Raw genomic sequence first — 19,485 nt, 5'->3', positions numbered from 1 at the left:
TGTGATTAAACCATTCACAAATGACTAAATGTAAAAGTAGATGTAAAACATGGCATGTCAAGTAAACCCCAGCTTTACAGAAACATGTTGACCCAGTAAAACCAATATTTATAGCAAATCACACATTTAAGTACTAAACAAATAGTAGGCCATTACTCATTGCTTGGATTAAACTACTGTATATAGTTAGTTTTCCTTTGTTAAGGTACTTCACCATCTGTGATGAATTCTTTCTGATGGAAAGTCACAGCTCAAGGTTTCACAACCGAATACAAATTCAGCATTCCTATAACAAATATAGATTAAAAAAAACCTTTATTTTGTTTATATATTATGTTTACCAGGCTTGTATCCGAAAGTTTAGACCTGTTTTTTTTATCGTATATTAACTGAGCATAGCAAAACACCTCAGTATTAAGAGTATTACACATAAGGACATGAAGTACTTCCACAGCTTTTAAGACTATGTTGACTTTACTGAACATATGTGAATGCCTTAATTAATATTTAATCAGATGTTAATTGGCAAAGTTTATGGACACTTGACACGTGACTACTGGGTAGCCATGACAATATCTCTTAACCAAATGAACTACTCCTGCTTAATACAAAGGAGAAACTGGCTCTATCCATAACCAGATCATGTATTTACTTTTTAACACTTCAATAGTGACCAGTGATTTAACATACAGAAAATCTGACATATTACATTCCTATAACTGTAGTTATCTGCTGAATGTGTTCATTCTTTTATTCATAATATTTGGTTGTAGAGTTTTTCTCTAACCTATCCAAGTCATTCAGAAAACTGTTGGATGTGAGGAACTTTATTTTACTTATCAGACTGCCTACTAAGCTCAGTCGACTGAAGTAGGGGAAGACCCAGGCCTGAAAGTTTGTCTACTTCTGTTTCAGATGCTTTTTTTCGACTGAAGGTTCTCTGCGCACTCTGTAACTTCTCCACTGTAGTTATTAACTCTAGCATTTGGGCATCAGTACCACATTAAAGAACTCTCATAAAGTGTTTATTCTGTTTTCCACATAATGTATTTTCTCTTTTATTTCATTAACTGAACTTGTAGCCATCAAATGATGCCTGATGCAACTGAAGAGTCTGGAGAAATTATACCTTTGGAACCAACATAAAGAAGAAGACCCAGGGCTGAGAGATTGTCTGCTTCTGTTTCAGATGCTCTTATTCGACTGAAAGTTCTCTGTGAAAGTTGTGCTTTTGCTCTAGTGCTGCACTCTACCTGTGGATCAAAATAGTGCAACATAGAAGTCTTACTTTTAATTATAGAATAGTTGTTGAGAACTCTTTTCTTTACTTTAAAATGTTGTTGCAGTTGTGCTCTATATTACAGGTAATAGCATTACACATTCAGTCAGACGCAGTAAAAGTTAAAACAGACTTTTATTTAAATGTAGTTCAAGGAGAGCTGTAAAATGTGAAATACACAGTAAACAGATCAGCTGCTTCCTCCTCTACTTAGCCTTGCTCCTCTCGTCTACTTCCTCTCACTCTCCACATACAGTAATTACTCCAATCTGTCACTCTAATTTATCTGCAGTAAACACCACATCCTGAAGCAAACGCCTCCGCCTTAACTACACCCTCCACAGAATTATTCAATTATGTCCAATTTTCAGTTGTCAGACCTGATCTATTATTTATATATGTAGTTGGGTATGGTTTGCATCCTTCATTATTTCTGGTTATGAAATAATATCTATTATATTATTTATATATATTTTAAAGATTTATCAACGATAAAATACAAAACATTACACATAAAACAAGGCAACAATCCAGAGTGTAAGGCAACATCAACAGAAAAATACTCTCTCACTGTGGATGACATTCGACAGACTTATTGTGTAATGAATAATTCAGTGGATGCAAACGTATGTTAAGGCAGTTATAATATAGATAAAGTCTGAGCATACAAGAATACTTTCACCACATTCTTCCAGTTTTTGACCGTTTGTGTTACTTAATAATAAAGAAGCATCAGTGAAACCTACTCTGTCTCGTTTCCGTTAAACTCTGCATTAAACAGCGAAATGTTCCATTTATGGAATTTTTAGGACTGCTTGAATCTGATGACTTTTCTGTCTTTTCAGCAGCTCTGACAGTAATATCAGACGTCTTCTAATATGTTATAGTCTCTTCTGCAGTAATAACTAATTCACAGGGACTTTCATTAAAGAGCGCTTCATATAGTCTATGCTTAATAATAAAAAAAAAAAAAAAGTGTTGACATAACGAAGACTGTCATCGTTTAGGTGGTGAAGCTTTCTGTTAGGAGACATTAATGTAAGTGCTTTGTACATGTGTTTTTCTTTCAGTAGCAGCATACTCTACTCATAAAATGCATTTGCGTTCCAACACAAAACGTGTGAAAGATGGCACATCTGCTATTTTCCACCTAACTTGACTAAAATGATTAATAAAAGAAAACTAAAATATTTTGTAATTGTTTAACTGCTGCGTTACATTCTAAAATAAAATAAACTGTCTATGATGTAACAACCGCAGCAAACTATTTCTCAAATCTTCTTATTCTATCTTACCTTATTTTATCAGCATGACCAACTCAGAAGGTGTTTTATGAGCTAGCAGCTGGTCAGACTAAGCTGATTGTTTTCAATGGTTGACTTTTTTCGAAAGACATGAACTTGGAAATTTCTTCTCACACAAGCAGAATTTTGAACTTCTCCATTGCAGTTATTAACACTAGCAGTATATTTGTGCATATGAGCCTCAGTACCACATTAAAGAGCTCTCATAAATGATAAGTGTTTATTCTGTGTTTTCCACACCACGTATTTGCTCTTTTATTTCATTAAATGAACCTGTAGCCATCGAATGATGCCTGATGCAACTAAAGCATCTGGAGAAATGACACCTTTGGAACCACTGTAGAGTGGAAATCTCCCACACATGTAGAAATCACATATCAGCTTCAACAATAAGCACGTTACTAGCACACGCTGCTCACAGCATACCCCTCAGTGCAATCAAACACACACCACACTACATTAAAAAAACTGCACTTTGTTCAAACCACTATATAACAATAAACAGGATGGGGGGGGGAGAAAAAACACATCTTGTTTGAAGCCTCAAGTCAAACACAAAATGTCTCACGTCACTTCTTTGTTTCAGCTTAATCTGATTTTTATCTGCTGGATCTATTCCTCTGAGATCCAGCTCTGCTTAGATTTACACCAAATAACTCTTTGAGGACTTCAACCGCTACACTTGTGTGTTTTTTTTTCTTTTTCCTTTGTGTTCCCTGATTCTCACAGAGATATATCAAGTATAGTACTTTGTTTAACCAGCGAAAATAGCCTTCAGTGATTGTGCCCAGTCAAAATCGTGTTCTGACTGTAAGCGTACTGAAGGAAGAGAGCCTCGGACAGCTTAGCGTAGCCACAGTTTGAGCCGCAAAGCGTCAACACCATTGAGATAATATCTGAAGAGCCGCTTATCCCTCACAAAACCCAGGTTTTCATAGAGCTTCAGGGCAGAATTGTTAGTGATCTCCGTCTCCAGCACGACCTGGAATGAACAGAATCATACAACACTAAGTGCCTATGATTAAAGAAAAAAAGGTAATGTAAATAAATTAAAAATAATCTTCATGTTATTAAAGCAAAGGTTTGCTATAGTGGGCTCTTAAATATAATGCTAACTCATCCACTTCTTAAATAATCACTATTCTTACTCTTAAAACTTACTAATTGTCCAGTACAATAATCTAAGCAGTTTGAGTAAATCAGTAAAATAGTATGTGGAAACTCACTTCATCACAGTCTCCCTCTACCATAGCATAGATGGCCTTCTTCACAAGGTTAGTACCTAAAAACAAACAGCTTTTGTGCAAGGTTTTCCAAGAATATTTAAGCACAAGGTCATGTTAGATGTATGTCATTGACATTTTTAGTTCCTTAAAATAATTTTTAAAATAGAAATCCAGGACCAAGACGGACAATAAAAACTGGTCATATTTAACTGCACACAATTACCCGGTCATTAACTTGAAGACATAAAACCTCACCAATGTTTTTTCGACGATGTTCGGAGTCCACAGCTAGCATGGCGATGTATCCACGCCGAAACATCTTCTTGTGCATGTCTAGTTTACACACAATTGCTCCCACACAGACCTCCTGTACCATTGCCTGAAATAAAAAAAAAAGTCACGATCAAAAATCCTTCATTAACAACCTTACGTTCAGTGATAGTAGCTCTGATTTAATCTAATAATCTAACATTCAAAAGAGGATAAGAGCAACATACATTTTTGCCTCATTTTGCCTCAAACTGTATGAAAGGTCCCCTTCATATGCCATGCAGTCAGAGCTGAAATTATGAATTACTACAAAGGACCAGAAAAAAGACAGAGCTTATCTAAAAATTAACATAGCACTCATTCATTAGCATTCTCATTCTCATCTGCAGGCTACAACCATTAGTTCAAAAGAACTGTGTAATGTAATGCATTTCTGCACCGTCTGAGAACATTACACTGCTGCTACCATGGTCTATCTTCTTCTTCTTTCAGCTTTTCCCCTCAGGGGTCTCCACAGCGAATCATCTCTCTCCACCTATCCCTATCATCTGCTTCAACTTCATATCCTTATTTATTACCTCCATATACCTCCTCTTTGGCCTTCCTCTTTGCCTCCTTCCTGGCAGCTCCATGTCCAACATTCTCCTACCAATATACTCACTCTCCCTCCTCTGGACATGTCCAAACCATCTTAATCTGTCCTCCCTAACTTTGTCCCCCAAACGTCCAACATGAGCTGTCCTTCTGATGTACTCGTTCCTAATCCTGTCCAACCTTGTCACTCCCAAAGAGAACCTCAACATCTTCAGCTCTGCTACCTCCAGCTCTGACTCCTGTCTCTTCCTCAGTCACACTGCCTCTAAACCATACAGCACAGCCGGTCTCACCACTGTCTTGTACACCTTCCCCTTGATTCTCACTGATATTTTTCTATCACAGAACTCCTGACACCTTTCTCCACCCATTCCAACTTGCCTGCACTCGCTTCTTTACCTCTTTCCCACACTCTCCATTACTCTGGACTGTTGACCCCAAGTACTTAAACTCATGTACCTTCGTCACCTCTTCACCCTGTAATCTTACTGTTCCACTTCCCTCCCTTTTATTCACATAATGGTCTACCTTTTCATAATATAATTATTTTACCAATTCATAATTGTAATAATAATTGTAAAAGCTGGAGTCGGTGTTACATCATAAAATGTAAGACTATTAAAATTACATAACATGTTAAATCTCAGATTCTGATGCAGCAATGTTCCATTCAAATTATGAACATCATCATTCTCACTGCTTTATTAAGTACTGCTAGACCTGCTTCAAGAGTAACGTATATCATGGAATAATGTCCTATGGGTTAGTCACTGTGCTTTTTTAATGGAGAAAACATATTAGTTTTGTCTAGACACAGATATATCCGAAACCAGGATAAAATCTTAAACAGATTTGTTGTTACATTTTCTCTCGTTTATGCACACAACTGCTGGTGTGTCCACATCAGTGTGTGGTCCAGCAGTAACATGTAAATATGTACACTTTTTATATATAACCTCCATCCAGCATTCTAAGAGCTTCTCGACACCCAGTGATCCAACTCAGGTTTCACTTGTTGTCCTCAGGGCTTTGCAGTGGGAGTGAATTAGGTATGCGTTAGATAGAAATGCTATTACTTTTACAGAGGCATTTTCTACAGCTTGTGCTTCAATAATGCATGGTGTTTGCCAAACGAAACATTAGGCCAAATGAAAACTATTCTCCTGAGTGCAACTATTCACAAAGTTCTAGCTACAGTTCACCACTGGTCCAAGATACAGATTAATATTTCTATTCAGTTTGCTCAACAACATTCATCCTGAGGTTTAGTCAGCATGTACAACCTGGTAGTTCACTGAACCGGATCATAGATGCAGCTGCCTACGTACCAGAAAGCAAAGCTGTGGCCAGTTGTGGATAAAGTACCGGTACGTATATATGGAATAAGGTTCGGACAGATCCTTGGTTATCAGTCTCATTATGCCTGGCATTTGAAGTTCAGACTCATAGTGCACATACACAGCCTCCTGACTTTGGTTCGCTTCTGTGGCAGGTGAATGGTTCAGGTCTAACCTGCACATCTCCAATACTGGTCCATCAGCATCAGGAACAGTCTGAGATGTTACCTCAGGTCCTTGATCAGTCCTTAGGTAACATTTTGTGACTTTATTACCAAAATCGTGTCCTATATTTGCATGAGTGTGACTGGCTTCACTTTGAGAGAATGTAACCATGCTGTTGTCACTCTTCTGGGTCATGTCTTGGTAAGGTAAACCTAGTTTGTGCTGTGGGTTGCTGGTGTTTTGGTCGCAGCTGGATCTGTCACAGTGCTCTGTAGGTGCTTTAAGTTCATTCAGCCTCTCATCCTCTGTATGATTATGGATAAATCCGGACACTCCGATACAACTAAAGCCGTTTATCCGTCTCTCTAACGTTTCACTCTGGTGGTTCAGCTCCGAGAACGGGTAATCTCGCTCCAGTTTACACCCGCACACATCTGGTTTCTGTCCACTATCTGTCCCGACCGAGTCCTGCAGGTTCCCCACGAGGTTCTCCGGTTCCCCGGGGACAGAGCACCTACTCCCGTGGAAGGAAATCATCTCTGCCCGGGACCCGGTGTCAGGCCCAGGCGGAACCGCGGCCATCCGCGTTCACGTTGCAAAGCCTAATAAAGAAAGCAGTATTCACCCGGTCTCATACATGAGACACTGAACAAAACCTGTCCATCAAAACGACAGATCATGTTCAGTCTCAGATCAGCTCCGGCTCTCTCACTGCCTGCCTGGACCGCGTTGTTCTCCTCACTGCCGGAAAGCGCTGCGTTGCTAGGCTCGCCATCATTGCTGCAAAGCAGTTTCACGACACAACGCGGCACCTAGAAATGGTGAATCCAGGGCACTTAGGACTTCATATAAACTGGGTCTGTTTTCTTCATCAGCATTTGTTTTTTTTCATGGCCTGATAGTTACTAAACCATTACAGAAAAAAAAATCTGGCTAAGGTTCGAAAATGATTATGACAAACATATAACACATTATAATACGCATATGAATAATCTGTCCTACTGTGACGTCATAAGAATAAAGTCTGTTCAAATCATATACACGAATTTATTATGAAACATTTTCAAGGTGTCCAGTGATCAGGAAAAGTCTTAAAGTACTTAAAAAAGTAGAAAGAGGATAAGTAAAGGGATGTAGATGTTTATACATATAGATATTTTATATATTTATTTCGATGTTTATTTTTTTAAAGGTTATTTGTTGTGCTGATGCTGCAATAAAAACATTGTAAAATATTATAATTTAAGTGGAGTTTTTATTAATCTGTTTTACTGAATCTTATAAAAGACTGGTATGGATTCATAAAATATTGTATATTTAAAAATATATAGAGAGAGGGATTGTTCATACAATAATAGAATATGTAGATGATGAATTTGGAGAATTGTATATTTTTTTATGTTATAGACTGATTTATTGATTCAGTGAAAGTATGATGCCTGCGTGGGTTTACTCCGGGTACTCCGGTTTTCTCCCACAGTCCAAAACATGTACATTAGGTTGACTGGTAATTCTAAATTGCCCATAGGAGTGAGTGTGAGTGTGTGTGGTTGTCTGTCTATATGTGTGTGGCCCTGTGATGGACTGGAGACCTGTCCAGGGTGTACCCCTGTCTTTCGCTCAATGTGTGCTGGGATAGGCTTCAGCAGATCCCCGTGACCCTAATTAGGAATAAAGTGGGTATAGAAAATGGATGGATGGATGAAAGTATGATCTTCTTGTGCTATTCTAGTTTACACACAACTGCCCCCACACAGACCTGCTGCACCATTGCCTGGAATTAAATTAATAAATAAAGTGTCAAGACAATAAATGTCAGTTAGAATTATATATATGTGCACCAGACTTGTTATTAAAATAGTTTTCAGCCAGTCTGTTTTTCAGAAATAGGTGAAGACATCAAGGATTTGATGTAGGTAATTGTTCATGTAGATAATTGTTGATGTAGGAATTTGTTCATGTAGGCAATTGTTGATGTATGTATTTGTTCATGTAGCTAATTGTTGATGTAGGTATTTGTTCATGTAGCTAATTGTTGATGTAGGTAATTGTTGATGTAGGTATTTGTTCATGTAGCTAATTGTTGATGTAGGTAATTGTTGATGTAGGTATTTGTTCATGTAGCTAATTGTTGATGTAGGTAATTGTTGATGTATGTATTTGTAGTGCAGTACTGCTACTGTAGGAGAAGAGGGCGCTATTGTTACATTGTTGTTTTTCCCCAGTTCCTCACCTGAGATCTGATACTCAGTACTCGCACTGAGCTGAACAACTTGTGATATGTCAATTAGTAAATTTAATTTTTTTTTGCAAACTTTAATTTGCAAAATACCTAAAATAGTAAAACTATTATATTTTTATTTTATTATTCTGAACGACTGATTTGTTCACCACTATTAACTGATAATAGTGATTTTTAATAGTTTTTACATTAACAACAACATACACCTTAAAATACAACCATCTGTGAATTCGTCAAATTCTGAATAAAAGATAAAAAAGGCAAAATGTTCTTTGCTGTTGTAGGTTGTGTTAACTACCAAATATGTCAACTAAGTTGGTTTAACATTATATGCAATAACCCAGCAAAACGATTCACTCAAGCAAGCTTTTTAAATAAACCAGTATTCATAATTTCTTAGATTAAAAACATAATTTTTGTGAGTGTGTGTGTGTGATTGTTGTTTTAAAAACAGAAATAAATAAACTTTTTAGCCAAAAGAGCAAATGTACTGGATTATGTTACACCTTAGTATGTAAGATGATAAGATGTTAGAGAACTTCTATTGCAAATCATTTTGCAGTACTTAATTTGCAATGCTGTTGCAGTAAATTACTGTCAAATTTACATTCTTTCTTTCTTTTTTTTTTACAGTGTAGGCTTATATATTTGTAAAGCAGTGTGCACTTTCTGTGTATTTACACATCAGCATGCATCGGTGTGAGCTGTCTGTCAATGCATAATTTTCACTGAAATGATAATGGTGGGTTATTGGATAGCAAAAATTCTTTCCTAACATGGCCTCTCTGTATGTATGTGTGTGTGTGTGTGTGTCCATGTGGGACACATAAACTTAATCCTGTGCATAACCTATTCTTTGAAAGTTAAGCCTTCAGGCTGAGAACCCTCTGATGAGCTAGAATCAGACATGCACAATCAGTTTCTCTCTTTTAATCTCCTTTGGAGGCCTATCTATTCGAGCAGGCTCTCCTTAATTACTGTCTCTCTCACTTAGCAGTCTGTGACTGACTGTGAGAGCACTACCATGGCAGTGGCTGGGAATCCCATCCACTCAGTCATGCTTAGTCATCATAGCTTGTTCCCTGAGTCTAACGAGTGAAAATAGAACTTTATATATGAGTAGATCCGAACATTACAAATATACTCAAGATCACCACAGTGCAAGTTCACCAGAATGCAAGCTCATGATAACATCATAATAATATTTTTTCTTTATTTTTAAAGTGTTCATATTTGTGTTATTCAACATTTTTCATGTTTAAATATTAATAATTGTCCCTGCAATATTGTATGTCAGTATCCAGTGTCCTCATCATTCACTCTCTGGTCTTCAGCAAGTGGTGTGGTGATGCAGCAGGTAGCCTTGCCACCTCACTGACCCAGGGTTTGTTTCTGAGCTCAGGTGAGTGAAGAGACTGTGAATGTTGTGTGTGAGTTTCCTCCCAGCTCCCAAAAACCTACCAGAAGGTGGATTTACTCAGATACATTGTGCCTAGGTGTGAATGAGTGCCTGTATGATGCCCTGCTATGGACTGGCAGCCATTCCAGGGTTTGTTCTTGTCTCACACCCAGAGTTCCTGGGACTGGCTCTAAATCCATTGCAACCAAATCAGGATAAAGCAGCTACTGAAAGTGAACTGAGTGAATACTCTTCAGTGATTATTTTACCTTGGTCAGCACTTGGAAGCACTGAATCCAGAGCCAATACTGTGAACTCTGAGTGCTAGGGAATTATTGCACACATAATCACAAACTCATTCACATAGGTGGCAATTTTAGCATAGTCGATCCATCTTAATAATTAAGATTAGGAAGGAAATTAAGAAGGATTTGGGGCCACTGTACAGATACATCAGCCTGTTTTTATGTGGCGTGTTTGCAAGCCTTGTATTAATTTTGTTTAATTAGGGTCTCTGAAATATGCATAGATATGCAGAAATGTAAAAATCCAATCATTTAAAATAAAATCTAATAAGAATCTGAAATTAAATTTGCACTAGAAGCATCTGAAATATTTTAATTTACTCATTTATTGGCTTTTAATTACCACAGTGAACAATGTCTTCTGTATAACTACTGCTGTCATATCCATTTGCCCCTCTTCAGCGTCTCTATTTATGTTTGTACGTTTCATGCTGAGGGACACAATGCAGGTCCTGGAGAGGAGAGGGCTTTAATTAGTTTCTGTTAAGTTGATTAAGAGGGAAAAAGTTCAGGGTTGCGGCCGGACAAAAGCCACTCTGGCCAGTCGCAGGTGTTCTAAAATGTCTGCCAGATTCTACTGGCCAGATTAAAGTCACTCAAGCCTCTCTAGAGAAAGCCTGTCGCACTGCTGCAGAGGCTAAGGAGCTCTTATGGGAAACTTTTTTTTCTGAAGCACCAGCCTTTTGTCCTACTTTCTGCCTAAGATCTAAATGGTTGTATATGGAAGAGTGAATGTATTTCTTTATTTTCTAAATGACTTATGTTCTAAATTGCTATAAACATTAGTAGCTAGATCTACCAATGATAAACCCTGAAAAAAGTTGAGACATCATACAATAAATTGTTCATGGGTCATTTGGACCTCCCAGATTTCTGAGCCTGTTCATGCATGAATGTAGCTATCAGCTGTGCCTTATTCGGCTCTTTCTAGGGTCTATGTCATCTGCTCAATCACATGCTCAAGCCTAGCACAGAGTTCTGAGGTAATGACTATCCTTATCATGTGATCTTTGCAAGTTTCAAGTGGAAAATCATTGGTGTTATTTAACCTGGCATGTGAACAGATAAACTGAGACTGGCAGGCATGGTTGTATTGTCCTGCAAAAGGTATCAAGATTATAGGCAAAGGTAAAGGTGTGGGGTTTACCTCATTTGAAGTGTAGTGCCTGTGGAAATATTTCAGTTTTCTGACTGAAGTGGAGCTAAACTTAAACTGAATAATTCTACAGGTCAGATGAGAAACAATCAAAAATGACACAAAAAATATCTAAGATGGGATGCAGGATGGAGGAAAAGGACTAGCGAGATAGAAAAGCAGAGAGTCTGCACTGGCAGCCCTGGCACACTCTGGACCCCTTACTGTCTGATCGTCCTAGGGCCTTTTTGACGGGCGCCAACACAACAGGGTAGGGAGACAATTGGACAACAGCAGGGCTCATGACAGTGTGTGTGTGTGTGTGTGTGTGTTAGGGGGTGGCTGTACTTTTTTCAGAGAGAGGAGAAAATGAGTTGAAGGACTCATTGAGAAAAGAGTCCACAGTGCTGAACTCAGAGATGGAATGATGGAAGAAGCGAAAGATGATATTTTAGAATTTGTGGAAGGAGGAAATTAGGAACATGAATAATGGATAATTATTCTGAAGAACAAACACAGAAAACAAAAGGATTATGATGCAGAAGAGCAAATTAAAGAGGGTGAAACTGTATTGTAGGCAGAATAGATAGGGTGATAACAGAAATGAGGTGGCTAAAGAGGAGAGAAGTGGAGAGATAAGTGGGGATTGCAGAAAGGCATGAGAGGGAGTTCAGTGAGAAAAGGAGGAATGTCTTTATCATAGCTGCAGATCATGTTGTGTGCACATTATTCCAAGTGAACCATCTGCTTGAGATAGATAAGCCTTTGAGAAAGAGAGAGAGAGAGAGAGAGAGAGAGAGAGAGATGCTGGTACAATTATAAAAGGATAGACTACAGAAATGATATTCATTCAATATTCAATATATAATATATCAATATTCAATATGGACAGCAAGAAGAAGCAATACCTTCTCATATTAGAATTAGATTTTTACACTCACATGTTTTTAGTTTCTTTTTCGTTTATCCATTTAATCTCATGCCACTGATATTCTGTACTGTTCCTGTATAGATTGCATTTGCCACTGTAGGAGTTCACAAGGCACTATTTTTCAACAAACTGTAAAAATGTATAGGGTGAAATGACAACAACAACAACAACAACAACAACACTCATTTACAGAACATGTCTCAACTGAATACATTTAATTGCATGTTATTAGAGATATCTGTGTATTACTTAACGTACACAGAGATTTGTATGGTAGATGCTCCACATAAATAGATTAGAAAATGATGTAGAATTGTTGATATGGTTTAGTCTTCCGTGAGGAGATTTTGTTTAGCATATTTGGAAGGAGTCTCCAGTGTGTAGCAGATACTGGGCTGATAATGTGGCCCACCAGGGGGTAGAGTTATAGGTTGGGGGTTCTGGGGGGATTAGGGGATGCCAGTTGGATCATTTTACAGCTGCCGGACCCTGGGCACCCCCTAGCCTCCTAAACAATGAGGATTAAACCCCTCTTGTTCTTAAACTCTAAAAACAGCAGGGTGACGAAGACTGTATTCCTTCCTTTACTCTTAGCATTAAGCTGCACTGGAGGGGTAGGCGAGCATGGTTTGGGTTTAGGAGGTAGGGGGTCCATCACAAAAAATAATCCTTGAATTTTTTCCCCGTTTGCAAAGTGATATGTAAATGTTTATATTGATGGTGAAATATAAGGCAAAAGACTAAAACCAACTTAGCGAAGATATTCTGTTAGTTTGTCTTAATAGTGAAATGACTGAAAACGTTGATACTACCCCCAGGCAAGATTAATCAATTAACCATGTTACAAAGCTTTAGCCACAAAACAGCTTTTCCAAATGAGATTACCGAAGTTTAGACATGGGTTTACAAGACAGGGCACTTCCACATTTATAGATATTTACTACAGAGAGGTGAACAGTTAATACATGTAAATCCAAAAATCAATACAGACAGAAGAATAAACAGAACTATATACCATCTCTTCTACAGTTTAGGTTTTGCATTCAGGTTCCTCAGCATGTTGACAGCTATTACATCCTTTATACTTCTCTTTTTACAGATTGTATTAATAATCTGTAATAACGTAGTAATGGCACTCTAGTAGCGAACAATATCGGGGGGTTTTTCCACAAATTGAAAGATTTAGAAGTTATGCTTGACAAGGATCTCTTTTGCTTTGCATGCATCAGATTTATGGTCAGGATCAAGTACAGAATATGTGTAAGAGGAAAAGGTAAAAAGTGGATTAGGGGAACCACATGACAAGCCCCTTTGGTGCAGCTGAATTTCTCATCTTAAATCCAGCAGCACGTTGGTGATGTGGTGCTGGAGAAAGGCAAGAGACATATAAAAGGCTCTCTTTTGTAAGAAACTCAGTTAAAAAGACAGAAAGGGTTTTTGCTTCGCCTGTCTTCATGACCTATCAAAGGCAATCAGTGTGTAAAGCCTTCAGAGCATTGCTCATATTGCAGGCTCCCTCTGACAATGGTGCATAATGATGGCCGCCACACTCATCACATCCAATTTAAATCGTCATGGACAGGTCCACTGAGAGGAGCAACGGCAGGGGAGGGCATGGGAGCTAGGGTTTTGTCCAAACTGTTCAACATTCATGTGGGAATGGATAGTAAGGTGGCACAAATTTGGGGAAGGTCCTTGTTGTTCATGTTTTCATCCTTCTTGTTTTTCATCAACAAGTACAGCCTGTCTGATTGCTTTACTTGTAAAAGCATTGTCTATCAGGATTGCATTAATTTTTCTCAACAGATTATTTGCTTAACGGCTAGCACTTTTGAGAAGGTGGATGAAAATGGTTCAAATGGTCCAAAATATATTTAAAATATTTTTTAAAAATTAAATAAAATAAAACAATAGTTGAAAAAGAGCAGATACTCAGAGAGGCTTGAAACTCTAAACCTTTCTTTAAGGTCTAACTGTCAAACAAATCCTGAATGAAAAAGAAATCCTGGCACATATTTATTCTTCCATACACACTATTTAAACTAGTGGCTCTGTGTCCATTTTCGGAAGCTTGGATTTTTCCACCGGCCCTCGTTAATCCCTCTCCTCTTCTTCTGTGCTGGCTGAAGCCATTGGGCCATCTTCCCACGTGCATCCCACTCCATTCTCAATCCCATTCCTTTTCAAGATACTGCCTGAGTTGCAAGATAATATTTACCCGTCAGCCCAAACAATGACTGGCTCTTGGCAATTAAACAGTGTTTCTAACAAAGCGATCCGTGGCACACTGGTCTAATGGCATTACTTTTGGGACAATTTATCCACTGAATAGTCAACAGGATTTTGTCTCTCATGGGGAGAAACTCCGCTTTACCAAGTTACCAGTATTACAGGGTTTTTACTTAAGCTTATATTCAGGGTTTACAGATTAGTGACCCCCCCTCAAAGGTAGTAGAAAGAGAGGTGGAATCATGGGCCTGGGGTACTTGATTGATTCTATTGCTTTTGGCTATTTCTAGTGACCTGCAGTGTCTAATTCCAGGGATCATGTCTTATGTATAGTATATGATCTGAACTAAATATTTTATTAAAAAGGCTTCAGTTGGAATAGATTGCAAATGAGAAAACATTTCAAGCACAGCACTATTTATAAAAGATATCAGCAAATTCATGCCATGTTTGTGGACTAATAAAAGAAATAACACTGAAGTAGCGTCATCATACATTTTTTCTACTCTCTACTCCTTTTAATGTAATTCTACTTTACTTAATTATCATTTAATTGACTTACATATATTTAATTATATATTTTGTGTTTTGTATATTGTTGTCAGTAACTTAAGGCAACTCAAGAACAACCTTTTCAAATCAGAAGTGAACAGCTGTATTTTGACATGTCTATGATTTGGTACAAATTATTTCAAAGATCACAATATTTCACTTCTTTATGATTATATAAAAGCCCTTGGCCTGGATTGGCACTGTGGCTTGCTCTTGTCTCTTTTATTAACTTCTACTTTAATTTTAGTCAAGTAGCACATGGTGACCTCTGAACTCAGCAAGGCTCAACTTGACTTGATGCTTGGAGACCCAATGGCACAGCCAACTCTATTACCACACAGTGAGAGGCTAATTACTCCATTAGTACTCCACAGAAGCATAGCTACACACAGCTTGTCCCTGTTCTCTTTACCAGCCATTTTAATTACCAGTTAATTGTCTGCCTGTCTTCCAATTTTCAAACACACTGAATTTATCCTGTTGTTATTTCAGATGGATTGTTGTTTGTGCTTAACTACTGTGAAAAATGGAAATGTTTTGAGTGATGTTACCTGTGTGTTTGCTGTTTATTCATTCATTCATTCATTCATTCATTTATTCGTTGAACCACTTTATCCTGGTCAAGGAATCTAATGCAAAGCAGGAATATATGCAGGATAGGACATCATGCTATCACAGGGGACTGGGATCTTTTTGGGTGGTGGGAGGTAACATGTACAACTCCATGCAGACTGTAACCCAAGCTCAGGATTATATCCTGGACCCTGAAGCTGTGAAGCAACAACACTGTCTGCTGCATCACCATGCCAACTGTGTTGTATTTTTGTGTGTTTAAAATTGTATTTAAAAAAAAACAAAACAAAACACACCCTAATAGACTTTTAATATACAATAATAACTTTCTATTACAGTTCTGTGAAATGATCAGTGAATTGAATGAATGTGAAATGACTTCTATAGAACACTCTGATGATCTTGTTTAACTTGGTGATGCAGATAGGAACTTCCTAAGCATTATATGAGGAAAGAGTAATGGCCATTCACTGAAGAAGCTCCTTAATTAAAACTTATAATTAATTTAGTAGCATATTTAAATTGTGTGTGTGTGTGTGTGTGTGTGTGTGTGTCTGACTGGTGGATTTAGGTCGGCTGTTCAAAGACTGGCTTTTTGCATTGTTGGTCTAGAGAGGATTAGGGCAGGAGAATGGACCTTCTAATTAAAAAGGATAAGTAGGCAGAAAACTAGTGAGAGGCACATGGAAGGGTAGAGAGAAAGAAAAAGAGTGAAGGGCCAGTTTGAACGAGAGGAGAAGAAAAGAAAAGAGAAACAGTTTTAGGCCTCACTTCTTCGGACAGACAGCTATTCAGGCCAGATTAACTTTACACTTCACTGTCTCACTCCATCAATTCTTTGTTCTTGCTATTTTTAATCACTCTATTCCTCAGTTTGTTTTGTAAATACACTGAGCAAATGGAAAATTTACAGGGCACTTGTCCACTTGTGTTCTTGTGTGTGTCTTAAATAGAATGCATGTTTACTCAGGCTGAGAGCATGGGGCAGTAGGTGGGCTGTTTATTGTAGGATTTCTAGATTGTGGTTTTGTCTTTCCCACCTCCATACCACTCAACTCCTCCCTTCGGTCTGTAGGTGTTCAATTAGGCCAAGCCTTGTCCACAATCACAATCTCTCCTAATTCACAAACAGTCATTTCCCAAAGACGACAAGCAAATATCACGTTTGGTTGCATATAACCATTGAAAATACATTACAGCTTTTTAAGTTGTTTTGAATTATAATATTTAAGAATTATATTTGAATTAAAAGATATGTTAAGAGATATGTTATTAATGAAAATGCAAGGGAAGAAAATGGATTGATAAATAAGTCAGTAGAGAAAAGAGTGATGGCCACAACCCAGGTTTTCTATACCAAATAGCAAATCTATACCATTTGTTTGTTTATATGTTTGTTTGTTTTGTGTATATTTAGGGCAAATTTTTTAGTAGGCTAGTCATTGTTTGGCATTTGTTTCAAGTCATCAGCAAAGGCAAATTTAGGAGGTTTGTCCCTGAGCTGGGCTTTGATAGATAAAATTGAATTACTAGCTTTTAATTATTTAGGATTATGGATATGTAAGAGATGTGCTTAAAAATAGGCTTGTGGATTCCTTCAATATAATCCTTACAGTTGTTTAACTCTGGTTGACTTGAACTTAATGAGAGGAAACCTTTCCTGAAAAAATCCTGGGCTGAGTTCTCTGATTGTGTATTTGTGTATTTGTGTATACCAATCAAGTGGGCTGTCAGACAGCCTTTTCCAGGCAGATCATTGATGGTGGCTGAGTGTCATTTCACGTTTTAAGCACAAATGTCTGGGTTTTATCTCTGTCAAATGAATTAGTCTTGGCTCCTCCTGTACCCTTGCATCTTCCTTTCGATATAGAATGTATCTGTAATCTGTCAATACCGCAGGCCTACCAGTGAAAAGTGCTCTGGGGCAATGTGCAGGAAATAAGAGAAAAGATCATTAAATTATCATGTTGAGAATAAAATGACTATATTTCATAGCAGAAATATGTCTCACGTTTGCCAAACGCATCATAAAGTTACGTTGTGGTGCGACTATAGGGTTAAGAGGCGAGCCAAAGCCTTCAGTTTATGATGCCATCATTAGAAAAATTCAGCACAATATCATTCACTAAATATAATGAAATATTATTTAATTTATTATTAATCATTATACCTGTATAAACATAACATTAAGGATAATATACATGCTTCTTCTTCTTCTTCTTCTTCTTCTTCTTCTTCTTCTTCTTCTTCTTCTTATTATTATTATTATTATTATTATTATTAGAGAGAGAGAGAGAGAGAGAGAGAGACAGAGAGACAGAGAGAGTCTAGGACGGTGAAGAAATATATTAATACGTAAAATTAGAATTATTCAACAGATATTTAAAGTATTTAAATATGATTTAAATCAATTGTTACATACAAACCTTTACTTTATTATTATTATTATTATTATTATTATTATTATTATTATTATTATTATTATTATTATTGTGGAAAGTGAAATCCTGGGGCTAGTTAAAGTTTGTCCTGAAGGCGTTAGAAAAACAATGCAGACTGTTGTATTTTCATGACGCAGAAAATGAATGAGCCCGAAAGCGCAGTCACGCGCAGCGTCGCGTAATTAGGGCAGCGCGTGCGGCCCAGATTAGCTCGTTAATTTCTTGGGAAAATGCAATAATTAATTATTGAGCGGATGTGGAGCAACTGGTGGATGATGTTTGGGGTTTCGGCTAACAGACTGGGCGAAGCAACCGTTAAGTTTTCTAGAGGATTTCCACAAAATCGCCTGTGTTCAACATGGAAAGGGATTATTCCGCAACTGAAGCGGTGGTTTGAGTCACTCCACTGTTTACTGCAGCTCCCCATTCTGTTCTGTGTGCGGTCTAAATGATTTGCAATGCTTTAATATTTTATATGACTCACTCCATAAATCCGCTTAAAATATGTCTACGGATTTTTTTTTTTAGGTTTCTCTCATTTTCTTTCCTTTTTTTATTATTACTTTATTAGCACTATTTATCAGTGCTTATAATAGGGGTAGACAGACATTTGATACGTTAACTAAGACGATGGGCTGTTTGTTTAGCTTAACTTTGAATAATCCTTGTTAATCAACACTTTTCGAAAGTCCCGCGTCGAAAATCTAATTACCGGGTGCAATTAATTAAGGGAGAATTACCTGGGGAGTGTCAGTAATGTGTTGACTAGAATTACCCGAGGTTCCCCGCAAGTTTCTTGTCATTTCCCAAGCTGCTGTTAAGCATATTAATGACAACTGATTGAAATGTACACGAGATGGTGATTCAAACAAAATGGCATGGCTTCAGGTTAAGTTGCAGAGCCACAAAATGAAGAGCTGGGCCTTACAGTTGGGGCTCATTGTTTATCGCCAAAGGGGCTTTTGTTATCGCCATCATTTATCTGGTCAACAGTAGCCTTTGTCTTTGCAAATGGCCCCCAATCAGTCTGTCTACTTTGGAAACAATTAGCTTGTCTTGAAACCCCAAGGCCACTATGCAAATGCAGAGACATGTTGCGCTTTACAGTGTGCACCTTAAAGTGGACTCTGCTTGCGTCCCAAACAGCACATTAGCGCACTTAATAACAAGCTACAAGTAAAAAAAACAAAAAACAAACAAAAAAAATGCATGGAGAAATTAGAGAAATAAACAAACATTCAAACAAGCAAATAACTTGAGGAGTCCTGTAGATTTTTTTTTAGCAACAGGCAATGTTTTGGAAAGAAAACAAAGAATAAAAATAAGAATACACAAAACATTAAGTATGTCATTTTAACGACTTAGTTGACGCCCTGTTTCGTTTTTTCGTTTTGTTTTTGTTTCCAAAGAAGGCGTGTTGCAGTGATAGGATGTGTTGTAGCCCCGCCCCTTTCAAATACATACGGCGTCAGCACCTCTCTCCCTTGCTCCTTGTCTTGTGGC

General features: G+C 37.6%; 1 protein-coding gene across 1 annotated transcript; it reads right to left on the bottom strand.

The window, feature by feature from the left end:
• Window positions 1-1,396: 1,396 nt before the first annotated feature.
• LOC131346246 (N-alpha-acetyltransferase 30-like) lies at window positions 1,397-6,947 on the bottom strand. The gene is made up of 4 exons (XM_058379682.1): window positions 6,002-6,947; window positions 4,065-4,188; window positions 3,810-3,865; window positions 1,397-3,565 (listed from the first exon to the last, which is right to left on the bottom strand). Exons 1-4 carry the CDS (start codon window positions 6,755-6,757, stop codon window positions 3,428-3,430), a joined length of 1,074 nt encoding a protein of 357 aa, XP_058235665.1. The 5' UTR covers window positions 6,758-6,947; the 3' UTR covers window positions 1,397-3,427.
• Window positions 6,948-19,485: the final 12,538 nt, after the last annotated feature.

The sequence above is a fragment of the Hemibagrus wyckioides genome, linkage group LG25, assembly GCF_019097595.1.
Source record: "Hemibagrus wyckioides isolate EC202008001 linkage group LG25, SWU_Hwy_1.0, whole genome shotgun sequence".
In the NCBI taxonomy this organism is placed as follows: Eukaryota; Metazoa; Chordata; class Actinopteri; order Siluriformes; family Bagridae; genus Hemibagrus; species Hemibagrus wyckioides.
Note: the sequence above shows the minus strand (reverse complement) of the source record. Positions and strands in the feature narration are given on the sequence as shown.